We start from the raw sequence: 22,423 nt of genomic DNA, 5'->3' as shown, positions 1-22,423 counted from the left end.
GGTAGTAGTAAGAAACAAATTCCGGGTTTGGCACGAGCTCGTACTGCGGGAGCACCACAAGGCCTGTCGCAAGAGTTACGGGTATGTTTGATTCTTGCCTATAGATGCCCTGCCAATATTGGCTTGCCAATTATTTGGCGTAGGATTCCACCGCCCAGGGTTGGCCAAAATTTTGGCAAGAATCTATGAAGGAAAGAACAAGGGACTCGTTGGCAGCCAAATATTTGGCAGCAAAGCAAACAACATACAAAGAATTTGGCGTGACCAATATTTTGGTAGGGCGAGTTGGGGGCATAAACCAAACAGCCCCTACATTTCTCTCTCGGGGCCCACGGGACCGAACTTCAGTGGCTTAGTGGCCGGCCTATGAGTCAATGACATCCAGACCTTAAATGCGGCTGGCCCACATGTCATTCTCATGGTGGTGGTGTGGTTCGCGACTCACTCGTTTGAGATGAACCGGCCAGTGGTGGCGTTGCCGTGGCGAGGGTGCCACAGCTGGGCGTCTGGGCGTTACGAGGTGTAGATGGCCACACCGGCGGGTACTACCTGTAGTACAGAAGTACTCCAGCTAAGGATTGATGCCCGGGACGAAATGTGTCACAGTCGTTGGATGAAAATTCGATGGTGCGGGACGTGTGGTGTCATGGGTTCGTGCGGTGTCATGGGAATCGCGTGTGGCTGTGGTAGAAACTTGTTGCTCCCCGCATTTAAGGTGGCCCACATGTCATGCACACAAAGGCAGAGGGGTGGTGCGGCCGAGAGGGGTGAGGCGCACGTCGGGGGACGTGGTGTCGTGGGTTGGAGCGGCGTCGTGGGAATCGCGAGTGGCAGTGGATGAAACGTGATGGTCGTCGTAGTTGAACTTCCATGGACAAGTTGTCATGTCTACGGACACATGCATTGCATACCGATCACTAGAAGGAGTAGTAGAGAAAGCTAGGTGGATAAATAGTTCCTTATAGTCAAGCGGACCTACGCTACTACTTGTTCCAAAGACATGCACACCATCGAAATAGTCCATCTATATCAATATACATAGAGAGGGAATGTTTTTTTACAAGAGAGGAAATAGTTCATCCATCCATAATGCCCTGCTACTGGTGCAGCATCTTCTTCTTCTTCTTCTTGTTCTCATTTTCTGTGGGAGATGGCTTGGCAGCAAGCTCTCTGGACCTTGCAGCTATCTCGAAACTCACACGGGCATCGAGGGCAGCATATTTTATCCGCTCGTACGTCAAGGGATAATTCACCCATCCAGACGACCTTAATGCCAACGTCTTGTCACCCTTCTGAAGATTTGTTCCTAGCACAAAATTTGCTATGTCGAATAGGGATGGTGTCAGTTTATCACAATCTTCTACAGCAATTTTTATTCTGGTTTGTAGGTCAGCAATGCTTTTCAAATCAAGGTTGTACGGCTCCAACTTCTGTTTGTCCCCTGCGATAGCTGGCCCACAGAAGTATATGTCCTCCCGAGACAAGAAATCATGAAGCTCGCCTTGTATGGAGGGCGCGTGTTTGATGTGGTACACCAAAACATCATCTTCGAGGCATAGCTGAAGGACAGCGGCGCGTTGGATCTTCCTAGTGGCACGCTCCGTGTACTCTACATCGAGACCGATGACATTCATCTCCACCTTTTGGAGGGAGTTGGATACATTGTTGATCCACTTCCGTACAACCCTTGGGTGGTCGGTGACTGTAGCAACTATGCTCAACGAGCCTTCGACAAGGACATGTTGAACGCTAAAAACCTGCATCTCGATCTCTTTCGCCATTTGGAACCGCTGGACTGAAGGGCTATGGTTTGGAGAATTAGGATTAGATGGCTAATCTAACTGAAGAAGATGATTATTTATAGGGGCTTCGGAATTACTCCAGGGGGATGTGAAGAGGTTAAAACAATGTGAATGCACTGTGGTTTGGATGCAAATGAAGATCAAGGAGTAGTGAAAAGGCCGAGGAAAATCGGTTCCCGGTGGAGAAGTAAATGGGAGAAGTTATGCGCATGCATGAGGAGAGGTGCGGTGGTTTCACTGCTGCATGCAATGGATTGGACGGGCTCTTCAGTTGCCTTTTCTCTCTCCCACGCGCACAGAGTGGCCCACTTGCATGCTGCAGTTTATTGGCTAGAGTCGGGCTGTAGCTGCTCATGCGTACGCTAATTAATGTTGTGAATGCAGGGTATGGAGGGAAATGGGCGCATGCAAAAGGGTATATACGCAGACTAATTAGAGAAATACTGAAAAAAGTTATGCGCAGTCAAAAGAGGACCGGAGGGAGTATTACTCATGTTCCTACTATGGTTAAGGAATATGCAGTTATCCTCAAAAAAGAAAAGTCCTTCTTCGCGCTTCCGCATGCACGAGAATTTGGTTTTGCTCGCAATATAGATGATAGCTGGAGGATGAAGTGAACCCAAAGGCATGCTAGCACGGGAGTGTACTCATGTTCCTACTACTCCTACTAGTAGTAGTAGTAGTAGTACGACTGTGGTACACTTGATGGTCAAAATACTATTATTCATCCGGTCCTCACAGTGAAGTGACAAGACCCTGCACCCGAGGTGACACCAGTCCAGGCGGTGTGTCCGGGTTACCAAAGTCAGCCTCACCTTGTGCACTGTGCAGTCACCGCCGTTGTATAGCATGCCTCGCCTCGTCTCCCTCTACCCTAGCACCACTCCATCTCCATCTCCTTCTCGCCGGAGATCCTGAGGTCACTCTTCATTATCTCACTGTGCCCCCGCATACCCTCGCCTCGCTCGCCTCCCCCACTACCACTTCCCTCGCTAGACGCTCCAGCACCGACATCCTTCTCCCTCGTAAATCAAGCCCCCAAAAACCCCACCTTCCAAACTCCACCATGGCCGAATGTGAACCACGCAGGATCCATATGAGCCGCGATTGGAGCAATCTCCCTAGTGACTTCCTCGACCTCTGTTGTTTGTGTATGGATATGTTGAGCGCCCTGCGGCTGGCTGCATGCTCGAGGGGCATGCACACGGCCATCATCGAAGGGAGGCCAAAGCTTTTCAAGACGCCCTGCTTCCTGCTATCTGGTCTTGCGAGATTGGCTCACCGTGATATGGAGGCGTACATGATGCCCCTCGACTTCAATCTGATCTCCATTAGTCGAAACTCCTTTGCAGGTATGTAGTGGGTCGCCGTACATCATTTCCCTCGACTTCGATCCGATCACCATCGCTCGAAACTTCTTGGTAGGTATGTACTGGGTCGGCATGAACTCCCACTGGATGGCTGCCTTCAGAGAAGACGGTAAAAAGTTGGTGCTCGTGAACTTCCATACCTCCCATGAGATTATCCTTCCTCCGTTGGATTATATAGAGTTTTACCATCGCGGTCCTAGTCATCTACATTACCACGTCAGTTGGACAGACCTTGTTTTGCAGAAGATTGTAATCTGCCAAGTGCCCACACGACATGCAAATTACGCAGACTTCAAGCTAATTGCCTTGTTCGACCGCGGACTCGCCTATCTTTATGCCGGTGCCTTCTTTAGCTGGAGACAACTCATCTCGCAGTCGATCATTGTCAAAGCTGATACACACTTTTGTGATGCTATTGAACACAATGGCATCATCTACGCGATTGACAAAGCAGATGGCACCACGTATTGTTGGGATGGCGCGTGTAAGTTGTTTTCTTCTCATGTTAATGATGACGCCATGACACTGTTTGAACTTTTTGTGATGATTGGCATATCCCTGTTTGAGCAGAATTTGAGTAGAACTATGGCAATGTATTAGAGACGCCGTAAATCAGCTATATTTGGAATGAGTTAATTCATGCGATTGTGACCATGTCATTACAGCCAATTTGTACCCCTGAATAATCAAATGGTTAGGAATATATGGATATTCTCCTTATTTTACAGTAATCTATATACTACTACTAAATATGAGTTTGTATCAATGGCCATGTTAGTTTCCTCATTTTCATGATGTAGAAACATGCACCACACTGTTGGTTTCATCTAACCATACATTAGGGAAGTAAATGTGCATATGGAGAACTCTATATTTGGAAGTATTGAAATCCTATAATGCTTACCATGTGTACATACCTATATTTGCCCTTCAGCAATCAATGGCTAGAATAATATCCTCACAAAAATTTTGCCCACAAAACACGAGTATATAACAATGCATGGTATGTTAGTTACTTTGAAGAATTTGTTTGTGAGGACAGAACATGATTCCATAACATGCATGGCATGGTAGTTTCCTGTGAAGAATCGATTGCGAGATAACATGAGTATAACCATGCATGGCACTTCTATATTTTCGAACCCAGTATACATTTCCCTGTATTTTCCTCCTAGTTCCAAGAGGGACATATCAATGCTGATCTTACATTAACAATGCTGATCTTACATTAACAATGTTGTTTCTTGCATTATCCTACTCATACTCTGAACAATGCTGATCTTACATTAACAATGCCTATCCTTTTTGATATGATGTAGTGTCCCTACAGTTACTTCCCTTTGTAATCACACCACCTTTTCCAAAAATAGGGAAGCCCAACTGGTTCCTCACTCGATCAGACGACGGCAAAAGACTGATGATCATTCTGACACATGAGCCGGAAAAGTTATATTGCAAAAACCCCACTGTATACAAGCACCGTGAAATACGTGAGTATCCAGACAATGGATGTTACGTCTATGAGCAGGATACCAGCTTGTCAGGGCCTTCAGGATTTTTTAGTTGGAGGCGGGTAAACAGCCTTGGTTCACACTCTCTGTTTCTCGGACTCAATTATCCGATTAACCAGGAGATCATCGTTGGCAAGGACCTTGATGGCAGAGAGGATCTGTTTTCTATGGAAAACCGTATCTACACGGCGAGCCCTAGGAGTTCGGGAGCAAACTCCCCTAATTGTCAATGATATAGCGTGCAACCAAAAGAAGGTGAGAATGACAAAGGCATCCGGATTAACTTTGATCCTTGGATGTCTCAATTACGACAGGCAGTGATGTGGTTCAAGCCTTCAGGTTGATAGGTAATTGGGCTATTGCGTCGAAAGGGTGGAGTACTGGTGTCTCCGGATCATTGGTCGCTGAAGCAGGGCTGCAAATTATGATGGTGTTGGATCATCTCTTCAAATGACTTTGTTGTCTTTGCTGCTTGTTCTGGATGGGTAGTTCTTTCTTTTGTTATGCATATTCCTTGTCATTTGGTCATCCTCGTCTATGTCACTCTTGCTATGTAATAGTTGGCTCTGTTTAGAATGTCATTCTCGTCTGGATCACGAGAGTCTGAGCGCTGCATATGGGTGTGTTTTGGTGGTGTAGCAAGACTTCTTATGAACTATCATGTCTTGATGTTTATGTCAGTAGTAGTCACTAGTCAGTGTTTGAATGTTGTATATATCGTTGTTTCGAACTGTTTATTGTCTCGAACTACTGGTGGGCTAAATGAGGGCATCACCATTCTCCTATGTGCAGAGTGTATCTCCTTTTTTCAAGTTATATAATTTGAGCTTAGTGTCTTTTCGATGATGTACACTTGTTTGGGCCAGTGAGGTGTCATTGAATATGGGCCGAGTAGTAACACAATGCCAAACATGTCAATTATGACTCTCAGGCCGGGCTCTCAAAAGATCCTAAAAAAGGCCAGGCTCTCCAAAAAAGAAAGAATAAGGACTCTTAGGCCGACATGTGGGCGCCACCGGTGTTTCATGCGCTTTTGTGTCGAGGGAGAGTTTCGTCAGCACGATGGCGTGATGACGGTGATGATGAAGCTACCGGAACAGGGCGTCGCCCAAGCACCGCTACGATATGACCGAGGTGGATTATGGTGGAGGGGGGCACCGCACACGGCTAAGACAATTGTCAACTTGTGTGTCTATGGGGTGCCACCCTCCCCCGTATATAAAGGAGTGGAGGAGGGGGAGGGCTGGCCCTCTATGGCGTGCCCTGGAGGAGTCCTGCTCCCATCGGTAGTAGGATTCCCCCCCCCTTCCCTAGTTGGACTAGGAGAGGAAGGAAGGAGGAGGAAGGAGGAAGGAACGGGGGCTGACCCCCCACCCAATTCGGATTGGGCTTGGGGGGCACGCCCCCTCCTAGGCTTCCTTCTCCTCTCTCCCGCTATGGCCCAATAAGGTCCATATACTTCCCGGGGGGGTCCGGTAACCTACCAGTACTTCGGTAAATGCCCAAACTCACCCGGAACCATTCCGATGTCCAAACATAGTTATCCAATATTGATCTTTACATCTCAACCATTTCTAGACTCCTCGTCATGCCCGTGATCACATCCGGGACTCCAAACAACCTTCGGTACATCAAAACACATAAACTCATAATACCCATCGTCACCAAACGTTAAGCATGCGGACCCTACGGGCTCGAGAACTATGTAGACATGATCGAGACTCATCTCCGGTCAATAACCAATAGTGGAACCTGGATGCTCATATTGGTTCCTACATATTCTATGAATATCTTTATCGATCAAACTGCATAACAACATATGTTGTTCCCTTTGTCATCGGTATGTTACTTGCCCGAGATTCGATCGTGGTATCTCAATACCTAGTTCAATCTCATTACCGGAAAGTCTCTTTACTCATTCCGTAATGCTACATCCCGTAACTAACTCATTAGTTACATTGCTTGCAAGGCTTATAGTGATGTGCATTACCGAGAGGGCCCAGAGATACCTCTCCAATAGATGGAGTGACAAATCCTAATCTCGATCTATGCCAACTCAACAAACACCATCGGAGACACCTGTAGAGCATCTTTATAGTCACCCAGTTACGTTGTGACTTTTGATAGCACACTAAGTTTTCCTCCTGTATTCGGCAGTTGCATAATCTCATAGTCATAGGAACATGTATAAGTTATGGAGAAAGCAATAGCAGTAAACTAAACGATCATCGTGCTAAGCTAACAGATGGGTCAAGTCGATCACATCATTCTCTAATGATGTGATCCCGTTCATCAAATGACAACTCTTTGTCCATGGCTAGGAAACTTAACCATCTTTGATTAACGAGCTAGTCAAGTAGAGGCATACTAGTGACACTCTGTTTGTCTATGTATTCACACATGTACTAAGTTTCTGGTTAATACAATTCTAGCATGAATAATAAACATTTATCATGATATAAGGAAATATAAATAACAACTTTATTATTGCCTCTAGGGCATATTTCCTTCACATCACATGCTCCACACACTGTTATGTCACATAAAGTAGCCACTTCTTCTACTTCTGCTGATACTTTTGATGATGCTTCTAATGTGCTTAGTGAATCTGTTCCACTTGGAGTTTTGGATGCTCAAATTGCTAAAGCTAAAGAAATGGAAACTACTAAAATCTTGACGAATCACCTGTTACACAGTGACACATTTTTTTGTCATATAACTCACTTTGTGTTGGTAAAATTAATGGTCGAAGATAGATATAAAAATATGAAGTGGCCTTGTATAAGAGAATGGAGGGAGTATATTTGATTCTTAGTTTACTTGGTTTTCTGAAGAATATCTTAGACCAATGATGTACTCCCCTCGTTCATAAGCGTGTATGTCTCCTATCTGATTTGCTGGCATGACTAACTATCTAAGTAGGCATAGTTCGTAATTACATGATCCAACAAGAGAAAGAGTACTTACTGCTTTTTCCTTGATTTTTTCTAGGATGTAAACTTTGGTAGGAACAGATTTGATCCCGCACCCTCGGTCGCCCCTACCTAGGGTGACGCGAGGGTGGCTTCCCCACCAGCAACCGTTGCCGCCAATCCTCTCTCCCCATTCGCCGCTGCTGGGCGAAGCCCGTGTGGCTGATGGCGGCGGCGTGGCACATCTCTCGCGGCCTCCCCTTGCTCTGTGGGAGACATGACCTGGTGGCGGACGGTGGCGTCCCAGTCCGATGCACGTCTAGGCATATACCGGCGGGACTCAGCGAGCGGTGGTTGGCAGTGGAGGTCAAGGTTCATCTCATGGCGGTGCTCTCCGGCCAGATCATGTAGATTTGGTGCTTGCGACCAGGACAAGGATGGTGTCGCTGGCCTCGGCCAGATCTAGCAGCGGCTAGTGGCTGGACGTGTCTGTGATGTCCGGTGGCTGGCGTCGGGTTGTGGACGGCATGGTGGTAGGTGCAGTACGTCGGCAACTGGGCGGATCTTGACGGGTTCTTCTGATCACCCCGGGATTTGACCCTTGTCTGGGTGCTTGACACCGCTGGAAACTCTGAGGAAAACCCTAGATCTCATTGGGATGGAGCAATGGAGGTGCGTTGGCATCATAGTCCCTCTTGAGGGCATCATTTCTGGAGTTTACTCCGGTTGAAGGGACCAGTGACGCCGACGGCGCATGGCCTAGTGGTGCGACTGCTGATGAAAATCACGCCAACTACGTTCATGACAGGCGATGGTGGCCTCTCCGATGTCATTTCCTTGTTGATAAATCGTCATTGCACTTCGCGTCATCATGCTCGGGATGCTCCTGGGGAAACCCTAGATCTGGGTCTCCCGGATCGGACGACGGCGGCGCCTTTGGTGTGTTTTCCCTCCTGAGGGTATCGTGTTGGAGCAAATACTGGTTGGAGGGAACTAGAGGAGGAGCGGTGTTACATCTACTGCAAGGCCGATGGCGGATCTCGGTGGCATGGCGTTGTGGTGTTTCGGGGACAGGTGTGTATGGATGGATACGTGCAGGATGGGCGTGTTCTCTGGCGCCATGGTGGCGTCGACGGCAGGCCTGACAAGGGTGATGCGTTAGTGTCTGTTCTGGAGATGGATCGGTGGAAGACGGCGGCGACGGCCTCTGTGAGTGTGCCGGACCGGTGTGTGCCCTAGCAACGCAGCTTGGTTGGGGCCTCTGGGTGTAGATGTTAGGCTTTAGTGTGATGTATGTTTGGTATTAGGCTCAGACTATGGGCACCCCTTCATCAAGTGGATAGTGGTAGCGGCAAATGTTGCCAAGATGATGACTTCAGACTACCTGATGTATTAATTTGTAAGGTCTTTGTAAATTTAATAAAATGGTTGCATGCAACGCCCAGACGCAGAGGCCGGGGTCATCCTCCTTTTCTAACAAAAGAATGTCATTCCTAGCCAAATGTGTTGTTGCAAAACTAGCCGAATGCCAAAAAAAGACTAGCAAAAGCTTGTTTACACGTTGATGGGTTCCATACCACACCAAGGAGAAACATCATGTCATATAAAATTTATCCCTTCACTACATGCCATTCTTGAATCAACAAAGGCATTGTGAGGAAGGGATATCATTTCATAATTTTTTTGTTGATGTTTTCTATTAATATGTTTGTAACCTAAACATATATAGGTAATCCTTATTATACATTTTCACGGATTGCGCATCTAGTGCCAGTGATAACTAAATCTTCTAAGATAATATCGGTGCTAATTTCTATTGAGAAATTCGAAAAGCACACAAACTTGTTGGCTAGTTCAGCCCTAAGTCAAAGTCCTAATATATGTCATGCCTTCACCACATGCTTTTTTTGTGGGGAGGACATGCATTTCAGGGTTGTCCGATGATTGCCATTGGCCTTGTTTGCTAACTAGTCATCGGTAGGCCAGTGATCATAATTTTATAGTTGGTCATTAGAATTGGTGTTATACACATAATATATGCAACTCAGAGGCCATTTGAATGTTCATTTCTTAGTTTTTGAGGCATTCTTATCGTTTGATGTTGTAAGGGCAAGTTTAAATTTTATCCAAAAGATATCACAATTTCATACATAACATGATAGCTAACAATTCTATCCAAAAAGTTGCTACCTATATTTCTGACAGCTTGCTCTTCTAGTATTCACAAGATATTAAGCTTATGTTTAATCTAGTCTGAGTCTTAGGCACTTTTTTGTAAAGGGAGTATATCAATATCAACACTATATCAATTACACTATGCCTCTGCAAACATGAAACCAAGAGCAATTAAAGACACCGAGGATACACAAAACCAAATTAGTACAAAACAGAAGGAAGAAAAGCAACGATGATCCACACCAAGCAGCCGACCGACCACCCTTGACAGCACCAAGACCGCGATAATGGTTATCCAAAAGCAACGCTTCCAAGAAGGGAATGACACGTCAACACTGTTGTTGCCACATCCGACTAGTAAAAACCACACCATGGGCTTTTGCCCTAAAGATCAAGTCCTAGAAATTCCTTTAAAGACAAGAACTGACATGCCATGGTATATGAATATGTGAAGAGTTTCCTTCCCATTCCCCTCGGCAGCTAGGGCACACTAATCCCCACTAGGCTTCGCCGACGAGCTCGTGGATATGTGTCCCATCTATTTGTCGCTTCGGCAGCCGGTGGTGAGAAGAAGAATCCTGGTTCCATGGCTCTAGCTAGTGGTTTAGGTTAGGGTTTTATTTAGTCCTTGCAGATGCGTCGTTTGGGTGGATGGCAGGCTCCTTCTTTGAGTTGGTCTTCCGGGCTTCGATCCTCCTCGAGTTCTTCTATCTGGACGGAATCGAGGGAGCTTTGGCATAGATTCTTGTCGTCTCCTTGGGCCGAAAGGTTAGATTTTTTTTCCTTGCATGCGGGATGGCGAGATTTGCTGTCAGGTGCTTCAATTCGATTCGAGGGTCCAACAACGACGACTATGGATCTATGTTGTTGATCCTTAGGGGCACATGTGCGAAGACTACATGTCTGCCATCGACATGGTTAGTCCATCCCCTGGTAACAGAGCGGCGACAGCGACACATCAGCGGCTCATTCTAGAGACGGCAGTGGTCGTTCGGAGCTCTAAGGACCTTGATGTAATTTTTATTATGTTTGGAGTCCTTTATACTTTCGACGAGTCTTTATAATAGATACTAGGGCTTTTCGTAAGAACAACTACCATGTCATGGGATTCGGTGTATCAAGTTTCTAAATCCCTGTTCCAGCCATTCGTGGTGCTGGCCAGCATCACCGACATTGCTATCCAGCACCACCTCCGCCACGCCACACTGCCACTGTAGAACAGCAAAACCCGTCGTTGTCCCGCAATGGGCCGCCTTAGCTAACAGAATCTGGGCGCCTGAGAGATAGAAAAGGAGTGGTGGATTTTGTATCATATCATGTAGCTACACCTTCTATCTAGACCATCGAACTTGCATCAAGATCTGTGATGTCTTCGTGTAGAAATTTATCTTTTTCATTTCTTCCAAAAAAGAGAATATCTTACCTTGAAACTTTGCAGGTAAACACCATACAAGAATTTGCTTTGTTGGGATCTCTCTTTGTTTTCCTTCCCTAACCCAAAGTGGCTAGGGCAAACTCTCCCCTCCAAACTTCGCGGGCGAGCCCATGGATTTGCCTTCCTTCTACCTGCCGCTCCGGCGGCCGGTGGCGGGGGAGGGGAATGTCGGTGCCTCCGCTCCAGTTCGTAGTTTAGGTTAGGGTTTTTAGTCCTCGCGGGTGTGGTGCTCGGGCGAATGGTGGCGCTACTTCTTTGAGTTTGTCTTCCGGACTCTGATCCTCCTCAAGTTCGTCCATCTGGACGGAATCCACAGAGTTTCGGCCAAGATTTATGCCGTCTCTTTGGGGCGGTGAGGTTAGGGTTTCTCGTCTTGTGGCGAGATTTGGTGTCAGGTGTTTCAAATCTATGCAAGGGTTCAACGGCGACGACCGCAACTCTAGGGCGCTGGCCCTTAGGGGCACGTGCATGAAGACTTCCCGACTGTCATCGACACGGTCAAGGCGGCTCCGGTAGGGGAGCGGCGCGTCGGCGGCTTATTTTGGCGGCAGTAGTGATTGTTTGGGGTTCTTGGAATCTCAATGTAATTTTTATTATGTTTGAGATCCTGTGTACTTCTGTTGAATTTTGATAATAGATATGGATCCTTTTCGCAAAAAAAAAGGTAAACACCATACAAGTGGAGTAAAATGTTTCCGATTTTCTTGATGCAACAAAAATTTGTCAACCTATAAATTTTAAATGAATTTTATTATCTTATATATTTCTGTTGTGCCAAAAAAAATCTAAAAAAGTCTACACATGATAGTACTTGTGTGATGTTGAGCTGCAAAGTTTCAAGTTCAAATAATTTATTATTTGGAAGAAAAAAAAGAGAAATTTGTATGCATGAATTTTAATGCAAAATGGATGGTGTAGATAAGAGATGCAGCTACATCACCCGAAAAAAAAAGAGATGCAGCTACATGGTCACACAACTACTCCCTCCGTTCGGAACTACTTATCGTGAAAATGAATGTATCTAGATGTATTTTAGTTTTAGGTACATCCATTTTCAAGATAAGTAATACCGAACGGAGGGAGTATAACTTTTTCATCGAAAAGTGATGGTTGCGGTGTATGCCTTGACACCATTGTCAATCGGCCACCGCCGCCAGAGTTGAAGGGCGGCGGACCGATTTGACGTTCTGTCGACCCTCGCACCCGGCGAGCACCGCTAGACCCCACACACAAGGTAGGGTATGCCACCATACATGTCACCTGGCCATGGTGCCCAGCAGTCAATCCACCGTGTGCAAGCCTGCCATTATCCTCTGATGTAAAACGGGCGGGAAGGACCCCGCCTCCGCCCTCCATGTGTGGGGCTTCTCCCACCGACGGCAAGGATGAAGAGGCTAGTGTTTTCGGTGGCCGCCCGTGTTGTTCTAGGAAAGCGACTCTAAAAGCATCTACAGCCGGATGCTTCAAACCATTTTTCATATACTCGCGGACGTGCCCGGTGAGTGACCGGACATGAAAGAGAAGAAAAAATAATTCAACCAAACCCTTCATATCATCCCTATACGTTCGGATTGTCGACGAACCCTCATATCCATCTCAAATGCAGGGAGGATATGAGGATTTGCGGACGCATCTGGGCGTGGCCGGTCAGCCCGCCACATAGGATGCGGTCCCACACGGACCATCTTTTTTCTTTCTTTATTTATCCTTTTCTTTCTCTCTCTTCATCTTCACCAATCACGTGCAAGTGACCGGACATATAAGAAAGAAAATGAGGATTGTGGCTATGCGGACAGACAAATATGAGTTCAAAACGGACACGTCCGGTCACTCGTTTAGTCTATGTTATAACAATGTGCATCGACTCTGAGGTCATTTAATTAACTGTTTATTACTGAGCTTCATGTGACTTCTCAAGTGAAACATCTTGACTCTTGGCCAGCAAGTTTCCTAATAAGCTTAATTCGGTGGCCATGAATGTATGGAGAGATTTGTGTCCATATCTAGTATGTACAGCTGAAACAAAAATCGTTTTAAACAAACAAAGCTGAAACTGAAAACAAGAATTAGGAGTACTGTTCAGAGGCGTCCCATGTGAACAAACGGGGAAGATAGAGCTTAAACTTGCCAACAAGTCAAATACTCAAATGACAAATCACAGAGGATAAACGCACCACGAAGAACTGCAGAAACTGTCAAGAGGTTCCTTTTGTAACGTTCTTCCAGAAAAAAAACACTGAAACAAAAGCCTGAATTTCTGAACTTTCTGAATTCCAACACTTACTGAAGCCCTAGACGATCACAACTATCGGAAGAACCAGGTAATATTCCGCTATGAAAGAATGCGAAGCAAGTAATGCGCTGATTGTAGCATACACAGGGTTTGATATGAATTTTTGTCAGGTTAGTATACCCACTAAGCACAGCCATACATATGGATGTACGAACTACGAAACTGAAGTCGACACGGCTGGCGCTGCAGCCTGCTTTGGGCAATATAGAAATCAACTGGCAGCTCCCAGTTGCAAACCAAATGGCCGGCGCCTCCAACTACTCCAAGTACGCACTTTAAGTTGGTAGTATATAAATAGGACAGAAGGAGTGCAATTTGTGCAAATTCTTCAATATGTAATTGTTTAGGGAATATATAATAGACTAGAAATTATTCTAGCTTGTGTTGTACTTCAAAATATATGTACTCTTATATGTGTTCATCAGGCTCAAGCAATACATCATCAATTTCACCAATCTCTCCTCTTATATGGTATCAGCGTGACACCGAACCTAAACCCGAACAGTCGCCGCTTCCGCACCACGCCGTCCCCGGGAGGTCGATCCCCATAATCTCCACTGGGGGCCGCACCGCCTGTATCTAGAGTTCATCCGCGATCGCGTTAATCGGCTGCCCTAGAGAGTATTTTTCCCGATCATTTGATCGAGGGTTTTCTGTCTCAACGGCCGTTTTGATCAGCAGTTTTTTTGGTTTTCGATTTAAGATCGGTTTGCATCGCCCGCCGACCGTCGACCCTCGTGTGCCTCTACTCTGACATCGGCACGACTACCTGGCCTCTTCTTCGACACCGCGCCTCACGCGACACGCAGCGGCCCGTAACGACCATCGTCCACGTGTCTGTCCACCTGTCGTTCTGCGTCGCTCATCATAGTCCTGTTCCGCTCAGGGCTTCTCCATCAACCCCATCTCCATTCACATTGGTCTTCGGTAGTTCCGCGTCTGCATGCGGCCAACCCAGTCGCCCCTCACCGTAGGTAGTTGGCGCAACCATCCGGACCGAGCAGACACTCCGCTTGGACTGGCCGCCTCATCCGGTCCAGCGGACAGTCCAACCTCGTGAGCTATCGATTGATCAATTGCCCGCCCATGATCTGCTCCATCGACATCGCAGGATAGACCTGATCAGTCATTTGCGCGTGCCTCCGCAGGTTCCCGTGAAGTTCGTCCCCGAGTTTGCGCGCCTCTACACCGATTGAGCAACAGGCCGCTGAGCCGCTGCCCCATGGTTCTTTCTGCGGCTGCACCGACCCGCGCGATGCCGCTAGGTCGCCCCTTCGGGTCGTAGTGCCTTCTCCCACAACGTGTCGCCAGGCTTGGCAAACCCGGTGCGACCCCTCGTCAACAATGACGTTTTCCCGGCTACGCATGCCCAGTGCTGGCAATATCGACACGTGCACTCGTACACGATGTCTCCCGAGTTAAGCAAACCTGTTGCGGCGCCTCGTCAACACTGTCTTCTTTATGGCACACCACTGCGGCCCTGGCTACATGGCGCTTCCTTGCGCCCACAGCTCCACAACGACTACCTCGACACCGGCCACCCCAGAGTCGACCTCGACCATGGAATCCCTCCCTCGGTTTCCTCGACCAAGCTACACCACCCTATGCTCTCGGCTATCTTGAGATGGGCATAAAGGGCAACCGCCTTGCTTGAGCAACCTCATCGGTTTCACTCCAGCCACAACTTCTACGATGCGTCGACCGTTACGACCGTGGGGAGATGTCTGCCGGCTTACAACCTTTGAATTCTTTTCCAATCTCACCGTCTGCGTTGCTACCATTGTAACTGCGCGGGGGGGGGGGTGTTGAGTATCATGGTTGTTTAGGGAATATAGAATAGATTAGGAATTATTCTAGCTTATCTTGTACTCCAAGAAGGTCATGTACTCCTATATATATGCCCAGAGGCTCAAGCAATACACCATCGATTCCATCAATCCCTCTCTATACTATTACACAAATGATAAGACACCATCAATCAAGAAACTAAGGGCATCTCCAATGCAGACCCTCATACCGCCCGCAACCATCCGGACTGAGCGGTCTGGATGGGTTTTGCAATGCAATGCGGGCACCCATCGGTCCGTGGACCGGTCCAGATGTCCATTTCCACGCAATCCGGAAGCAAACCGGGGGCCTATGCGGGCGTCTGGACCGCTACCACGCCCTCATCTGACACCCCGGTCCCACCCAAAACCCTTTCCGGCATGAAGCGGTTGCCACACATTCATGCCAGTCATCGACGCTCTAGAGCGGACACGGCTCCACGCCATTGATTTTGGTCAGAGCGACACGACCGATCCAGCGGGCAGCTCCGCTTCAATACCAACATGGCCTACTCTAGTCGGGGCACCGCATTGAAGCCGGTTCTGCACCACTTTGCCTGACCGTGCCTATTTATAAAGCACCGCTCCGACACCGTTCACACTGCACCCACCTCTACACTCCCACCCTCTCTTGTCCCCTCAGGCACCATACCACTGTCTCCATCATGCCCATGTACCGTATCTCCGCGTCGACATGCGGCGGCGGCTCCGGATCTTAGGGATCCGAATCTTGGAGCGGGTGTCCTCGCTTTTCGGGGCCCTCGTCCTCCACTGCGCCGGCTCCTTCGAGAAGGAGGAGATTGTCATCCTCCAGCGGCGAGGAGGAGCAGCTGTCGCTGCAGTCGTGCCTCCTGTCGGGGGCCGCAGTCATGGACGACGAGTTTGTGCGGCAGATCGAGCTCCTGACGCATCCGACCGTGGTCCTTCGCCACCACTAGCCCGCGTGAAATAGTAGCCCTTGTCGCCACCATGCTACCGTGTGAAGCACAAGATGCCCTCTCTTCCTCTCTGCCGCATGAAGGCAGAGTCGGTGTACCCCTCACGCAACCGAGGCATCCAAATCGGTCGCCGCGTGACGGGTGAGCCAACATCGCTGCCACACTAGCACGACAACGCCGTGAAGGAGGAGGTGCCGCCAGCGACCGACAAGGTGTGTGGGATCCTCCTTCACGACCACGGTGGCGGCGGTGGCGGCGGCTCCTCGTCGTCGAAGAGCACCATCACAATGGAGGAGAGGACCGCGAGGCCGGCGATGCGAGCGGGAATGGCACAACATGCCAAGCCACTCGATGTTCGCCAAGTCAGACGAGGCGCCATGCGGACCCCGACCTCGTGGAGGTCCGGGCCCTTGAGCGGTCGCTCAACACCGCCGAGACGGCCGCATGACGACATCGCGGCCTCGATGGGGAGCTCGCCAAGATCGGCGAGCAGTGGTCTCCCAGTGAGACCGCCGCCGCCTCTGGTAGGGACAAGGGCAAGGCTCCCCGGCCTGGGTCGGTGTTAGCTGTGGCAGAACTGGAGCGGTTCCGCCACAAGCGCCAGGAGGCGGCCGGGCAGGACTGCTGCGCCCCCACGCCATTCCGCCGCTCGAGGGACCACTCCGGCAACGAAGACGACACAGACGACAACATACATTATAACCAAACTTTAGTGAATCCATCGTGTTTGATAAAATTTGTCTGTTTTATTTAAATTTGATTTAAAATGTATGCGGGTGTGATTGAATGGCCGGCTCCCATATCATTGTTGGCGGACGTGTCGGCGGACGAATACCGTGTCCGTTTTAGGGGTTTGCATTGGAGATACCCTAAACCCTTTTGCTAGGCGATGGGCGCGGTCTAGTCCATTGGCATGCAGCTTGCTGCAGGTAACGTGCATGCATGCACGCCCAGCAGGTGAAACACGCGTATAAAATATCATCATGTTCCTGTCAGTTTTACGCAGTACGATATATATGGGGGTGGGGGAGGGAGACGAGGCAGAGAGTGCTTTTCACAAGAGGATGAACTCATGTTAGTTAGGGATCGATCGAGTTGCAAATGTGTAGAGCTTTCTTTTTCTCTTTATATAATCCATGCATGCAGCGCGCGACACATGCACGCGATGATGACCGAAAAGATTTGATTGAAAAGTACCATTTGGGATTTGTGCAACTTGAGTCGATCCGACCATGAAAGCCGATCCGGCCCTGGGGGGACAGCAAAGCCGGCCTCATCGATCATGCATGCCAAGCATGAGTCGGATCTGTCCGTGAAGATACCTACGCGCTTAATTGGATGGAGATTGACAGGATGATCTGGTTTGATTATATAATACTTACACTAGCTGTACTCGGGAGCCATGGCTCGGGTCTGACCGGTTCAATGCAAAGGTAGCACGAAGGGTGCATCATTAGTCTGCAGGTACCAAATAATTTGTGATCAGAACGAATCAGGCTTTTCTATAGAGAGGATCAGACCGTATCAATTGGGGGAGCGAAAAGTATCAGCGCATTTTTTAATCATTGTAAAAGCATGTTCCTCACGCGTCAACTCTTTGTTCACAAAAAGATACTACACAACTTATATGTCCATCAACGAGGATAATACATATATCTATATAAATTCAGCCTCCTACATTGCATCTCTCTTACCTCCTCTTTTCACATGGGAGATAATAGGAAGATAAGAGTTAATCAAACCCACTAAATAAAATCAATGACTCAGATCTATTATAGACCTCTCACATAAAAAGAGAAGATAAGAGGGATCATGTTAAAATTGCTCGAGAACTATAATAGCTAGCGTACTGCTGCTAGATAGTAATCTGACAAACTGCAAAAGAGCATCGCATATATAGGGGCATGACTGTTTTTTATTATTATTTTGTAAAATGGTAGCCACAATTTTTGTTGGTTGTCTGTTGGATCACCTAGTCGCATAATCATTTTTAGAGAGGTGTTAAGTGAAAAAAAGTGAAGAACTCCTTTTCTATTAAATGGTATACGTCTTATATTAGTTTACAAGAGGTAGTATTAGTTTCTAATGGGTTCAACGCATACGCACTGAGGAAAGTAGAATCAAGATGAAAACCCTATATAAGCAAACCAGTGGGGGTGTCGTGGGTGCCCTGGCACCCCATAACACTAGTTTGTCCAATTCTATGGGTATTCTAGGATTAAATTGCCAAACTGACAATTTTTCAAGGTTATACACCGCATTTTTTGTGTGGATGTAAAGGTTAGCACCTCCATGGCTCAAGATCTAGGTCTGCCACCAAACTAGCCTGACAAATGTAAAGTAGCTTATCTTGAACATTTATACAGTCATATTATCATGCATGCCAACTAGACTTTTCTGATGATGTGGCATACAATTAAATGAGGAAAGAGAGTATGCGATATCATATGTATATCATGATACTGTATCATATTAAATGTTATACTACTTTATGTCATGAATGGAAATTAATAAGGCAATCTAAGATACTAACTTATGATACTATATATACATCATGGAAGTACTATCATACACTAGTATCGCATGCATGATACTAGTATATAACACTCCCCATCACGGGCAGCCTAGGCTAGCTTGATGAGCTTTAATAGTATGGATGGTATTTTGATCAGCGTGCAAAAGCTACAATAATATCTGCATATATACATGGTATTTAAAGTAAGGGAAATTAATAGTCTCACCATTTCATTGATAGGTGTTATAGATTCAGACATATATAATTCAAAATTTTAGATGTGCATTATGGATGTAGTTAAGCTGATGAACACGTAGGGCAAACTAGGTTTCAAAGGCGAAAAAAGTTGTTATATATTTCCCATTGTGTGGATGGTCTCTAGATTGTGTTATAGGATATGTGGATGCAGTTAAGTTGATACATAGACATGGAAAAGTAGATTTCAAAGGCAAGCAAGTTTATATGTGTTACCATTTGTGATCCATGGATGAGCTAGCTTGCTCCAGTGTGTTGATATCCCCTGGAAAAGTTAACCGAGCCACACTCCCACCTGCATTGTGTGGATCTGCATTTCTAAGATGTCTATAACACATACAAATTATCCATGAATTTGTCATAATTATGTTACATGTCAGACATATAACAATATCTTAATTAACTGTTTGAAACCGTGACCCTTTATCAGTTTGCTTTTTCCAAAGTATTACCTCCGTATCAAAAAAATACAAGACGGTTTGGTAGGCTATAAAATGGCCTACAAAAACGTCTTATATTTTGATACAAAGGTAGTAATATATATGTTTCAAAACTCTTTATCAGATTAAATGTACATACTATACAGAGACGTCGACAAGGATCAAATCTCATGGATATATCCACCTGGTATAACTGAAAGCATGCATGACAAAATACTACCTGTAATTAATTAACATTAATAGATATGCATATGTATTATCATCCACTAGATCCATAGCCAGATCGACACATGACCAGAGTCACCAGACACTGACATACACATTCACAGAGAGATCATAGATCTTCTGTTGATTATAAGGACACCAAACAACTAATAATGGAACAGCTTACACAAGCTGCATTACATCTAGTAGTACAAAATACAGCTGTGCATGAGATAGTGCATTGATAAAGTGGGTTATTATTCTATTTCCATCTTGTGCTTCTGGATAAAACAAAAGGTCTGCGATGCAAGTGCTCATGCGCATATGAACATTCTCTCTGAGCTCAGCAGTGATGAAAATTGCATAGCATAAATTAATAGCAATCATGTACGAAACTGTGTCAGTGTATGCTAGCATGCAGTTTCAGGCAAGAGTCAACACATCTATGTTTGTATAGTAGTACAATCAAAACGACTTGCATCCATATGGCCATACCCATACAACATCATGTCTTGACGTAAAAAATAATGTGAATTGCTATTCCTCTCTTTTTATCTTTTGCGCATTACACAAGCTGGCAAATCCTTGGTTCTAGCTAGTGGCACCAATTCAGAAACTTATTGCACCACAAGGAAGGAAAACCCCATGAAGGCTAAAGAAAGGAACTGTCGTATAAGATCAGAGGAGAGATGAACGTAAGAAGGAGAAGAACATTTGTGGATCATAGCTTGAGCTCGAGATCCACGTCTTCTGGATCGTCGGAGTTCATACTCGTCGAATCAGCCGACCGGCTCCGGTCATGGTGCCCTCTCAGACCGGTAGATTCCTACAGAAAATAAAAATGGTTAAGAACCACATGAGTCAAAAAGATAACTTCGCAGTGTATAATGCTGTTTGATCAGCCATTCAACTCGTCCATCTGTCTCCATGATCTGCATCTAGAGAGACATACCTCTGGTGCAAACAGTGGCAATGTGACACCAGGATGCGCGTAATGTGGTGGCCCGTAGATAGTGTTGCTGCTTGGAGATCTGGTTGGCAGGCATATGCAGATGTTGCAGTTGTTAGTTGGAGCTATAGCTTGTTATTCCAGGTAAATTCAAGGACTACTGAAGTTGTGTGCAGTACCTGACGATGGGAGTCTGGAATTCACCGTATCGCGCGTCTCCTCTCTCCGCATATGCTAACTGTACATGATAAAGCCAGAGATGTCGTAAGAGATCTTGATATATAGCTCACGCGCATATGGAAGAACAAACAAGATACATACAGCACGAAAGCTGATGATAATTAAACAAATGACGTGATCAGAGAAAGTTTAATCATGTAGATTTTTCGTATCATGAAAACAGTACGGACGAGATCCTTGTCAGGATAACTGCTTAGATAACGCGATAATGGCGATATCTATGATCAAGGAGAAAATAAGTAGTAGTAGTACAAATTAAGAACGAGTGAAGAAGAAAGAGAACAGGCAGAACTAGCACACCTAACTGGAAACAAATCTAAAATTAACTGAAGAGGAAATTGCATCCTGTAACCACATCATTTCTCCCCTTTTTTCACCCCAGGCTTTGCAACATTTCAAAATCGGGAAAGAATGATTGTTCATTTTGTTTTGAAACAATTCAAAGACAAGTAGTTTCTTCACTGTTTATCACGAAGAAAACTCAAAATCTCACTTTGGTGAAAAGAATATCAGTACTTGTTCACTCGCAAAAGATGAAGATCAGTACTTACTTCTACTGCTTCCACATATATATACATATAACGAGTACCTATATCAAGTTTTTCTTATACCAATTAATTTCTTCCTAAAACAACATGAAGGGGAAAAGATGACAGCCTACCCCGAAATTCGGATGGACCGGGAAGGCCGACGAGACGGCGGTAGCATGGAAGGGGGACGATGGGGACGATGAGAGCGAGGACGTTGACGCCCGCGTATCCTCCTGCTCGATAGATCCATTCCAAAGACGCAAGGAATCAGAAACGCCCAATCTTACGAAAATCGCAAGCAAATCCATACACACAAAATATGCATATACACATATGTTCGCTTCAGCTTTGCAAGATGTGTCTTCACTCACCAAATTGAGGCTGGCCGTTCTGTGGATCAAGCTGGGTGGCTGACCACCAAGAGGATGGAAGTACTCAGCCATTTCGCTCTGTAACCTAATCTTCTCGAGCTGCGCCACGCCGAGCCCCCGCTGCGGCTGCTTCGGCTTGTCGGCGCCACTGCCGCCGCTGCTGCCGCCGCCTCTCTTGCCCTTCCTGGAGCCGGACGATCTACCCCACCCCATGCTGTCCCCAAAGTTGTTCCCACTCATATCCCCGAAGAGAGACCTAGCAGGAAGACTTGGAAGAACAAGATGAACAAGCTAGCTAGCTAGGAGGAGAGAGAGAGGGTTGATTGGATGATGCACACAACCTCTTTTAAAATGAAAGGGAGAGATCTCCTTGCAGGCCAATATATCCCAACTCTTTATTAAAAGGGAGACTTGCTCTCCCAAGCTTTTCTTGCCTCAAATTTTAAAATTACATCTAGTATTCTAGTGGCATGGCCATCTTTTGAATATAGTGAACACCATGTGCCCCAAAACCATATCGCTTGAAATAAAAATCCAGGAATTTTAAAAGCGGGCAATGCATTTTAATTAGTTAGGTGGTGATCTCCTAGGATCTTTGCCATCAATTGTCTCCCTTGTTACTTAGGAGAGTAATTTGCAAGTAGATACTCTTCTTTA

At 46.4% G+C, this 22,423-nt stretch overlaps 1 protein-coding gene across 1 annotated transcript; it reads right to left on the bottom strand.

The window, feature by feature from the left end:
• Positions 1–20,064: 20,064 nt before the first annotated feature.
• LOC125544571 (protein SPEAR3) lies at positions 20,065–22,126 on the bottom strand. Its single transcript, XM_048708303.2, has 5 exons — positions 21,767–22,126; positions 21,527–21,628; positions 20,805–20,863; positions 20,629–20,707; positions 20,065–20,502 (listed from the first exon to the last, which is right to left on the bottom strand). Exons 1-5 carry the CDS (start codon positions 22,004–22,006, stop codon positions 20,398–20,400), a joined length of 585 nt encoding a protein of 194 aa, XP_048564260.2. The 5' UTR covers positions 22,007–22,126; the 3' UTR covers positions 20,065–20,397.
• Positions 22,127–22,423: the final 297 nt, after the last annotated feature.

The sequence above is a fragment of the Triticum urartu genome, chromosome 3A (genome assembly GCF_056163025.1).
Source record: "Triticum urartu cultivar PI428250 chromosome 3A, HENAU_Tu73, whole genome shotgun sequence".
Classification (NCBI taxonomy): domain Eukaryota; kingdom Viridiplantae; phylum Streptophyta; class Magnoliopsida; order Poales; family Poaceae; genus Triticum; species Triticum urartu.
Note: the sequence above shows the minus strand (reverse complement) of the source record. Positions and strands in the feature narration are given on the sequence as shown.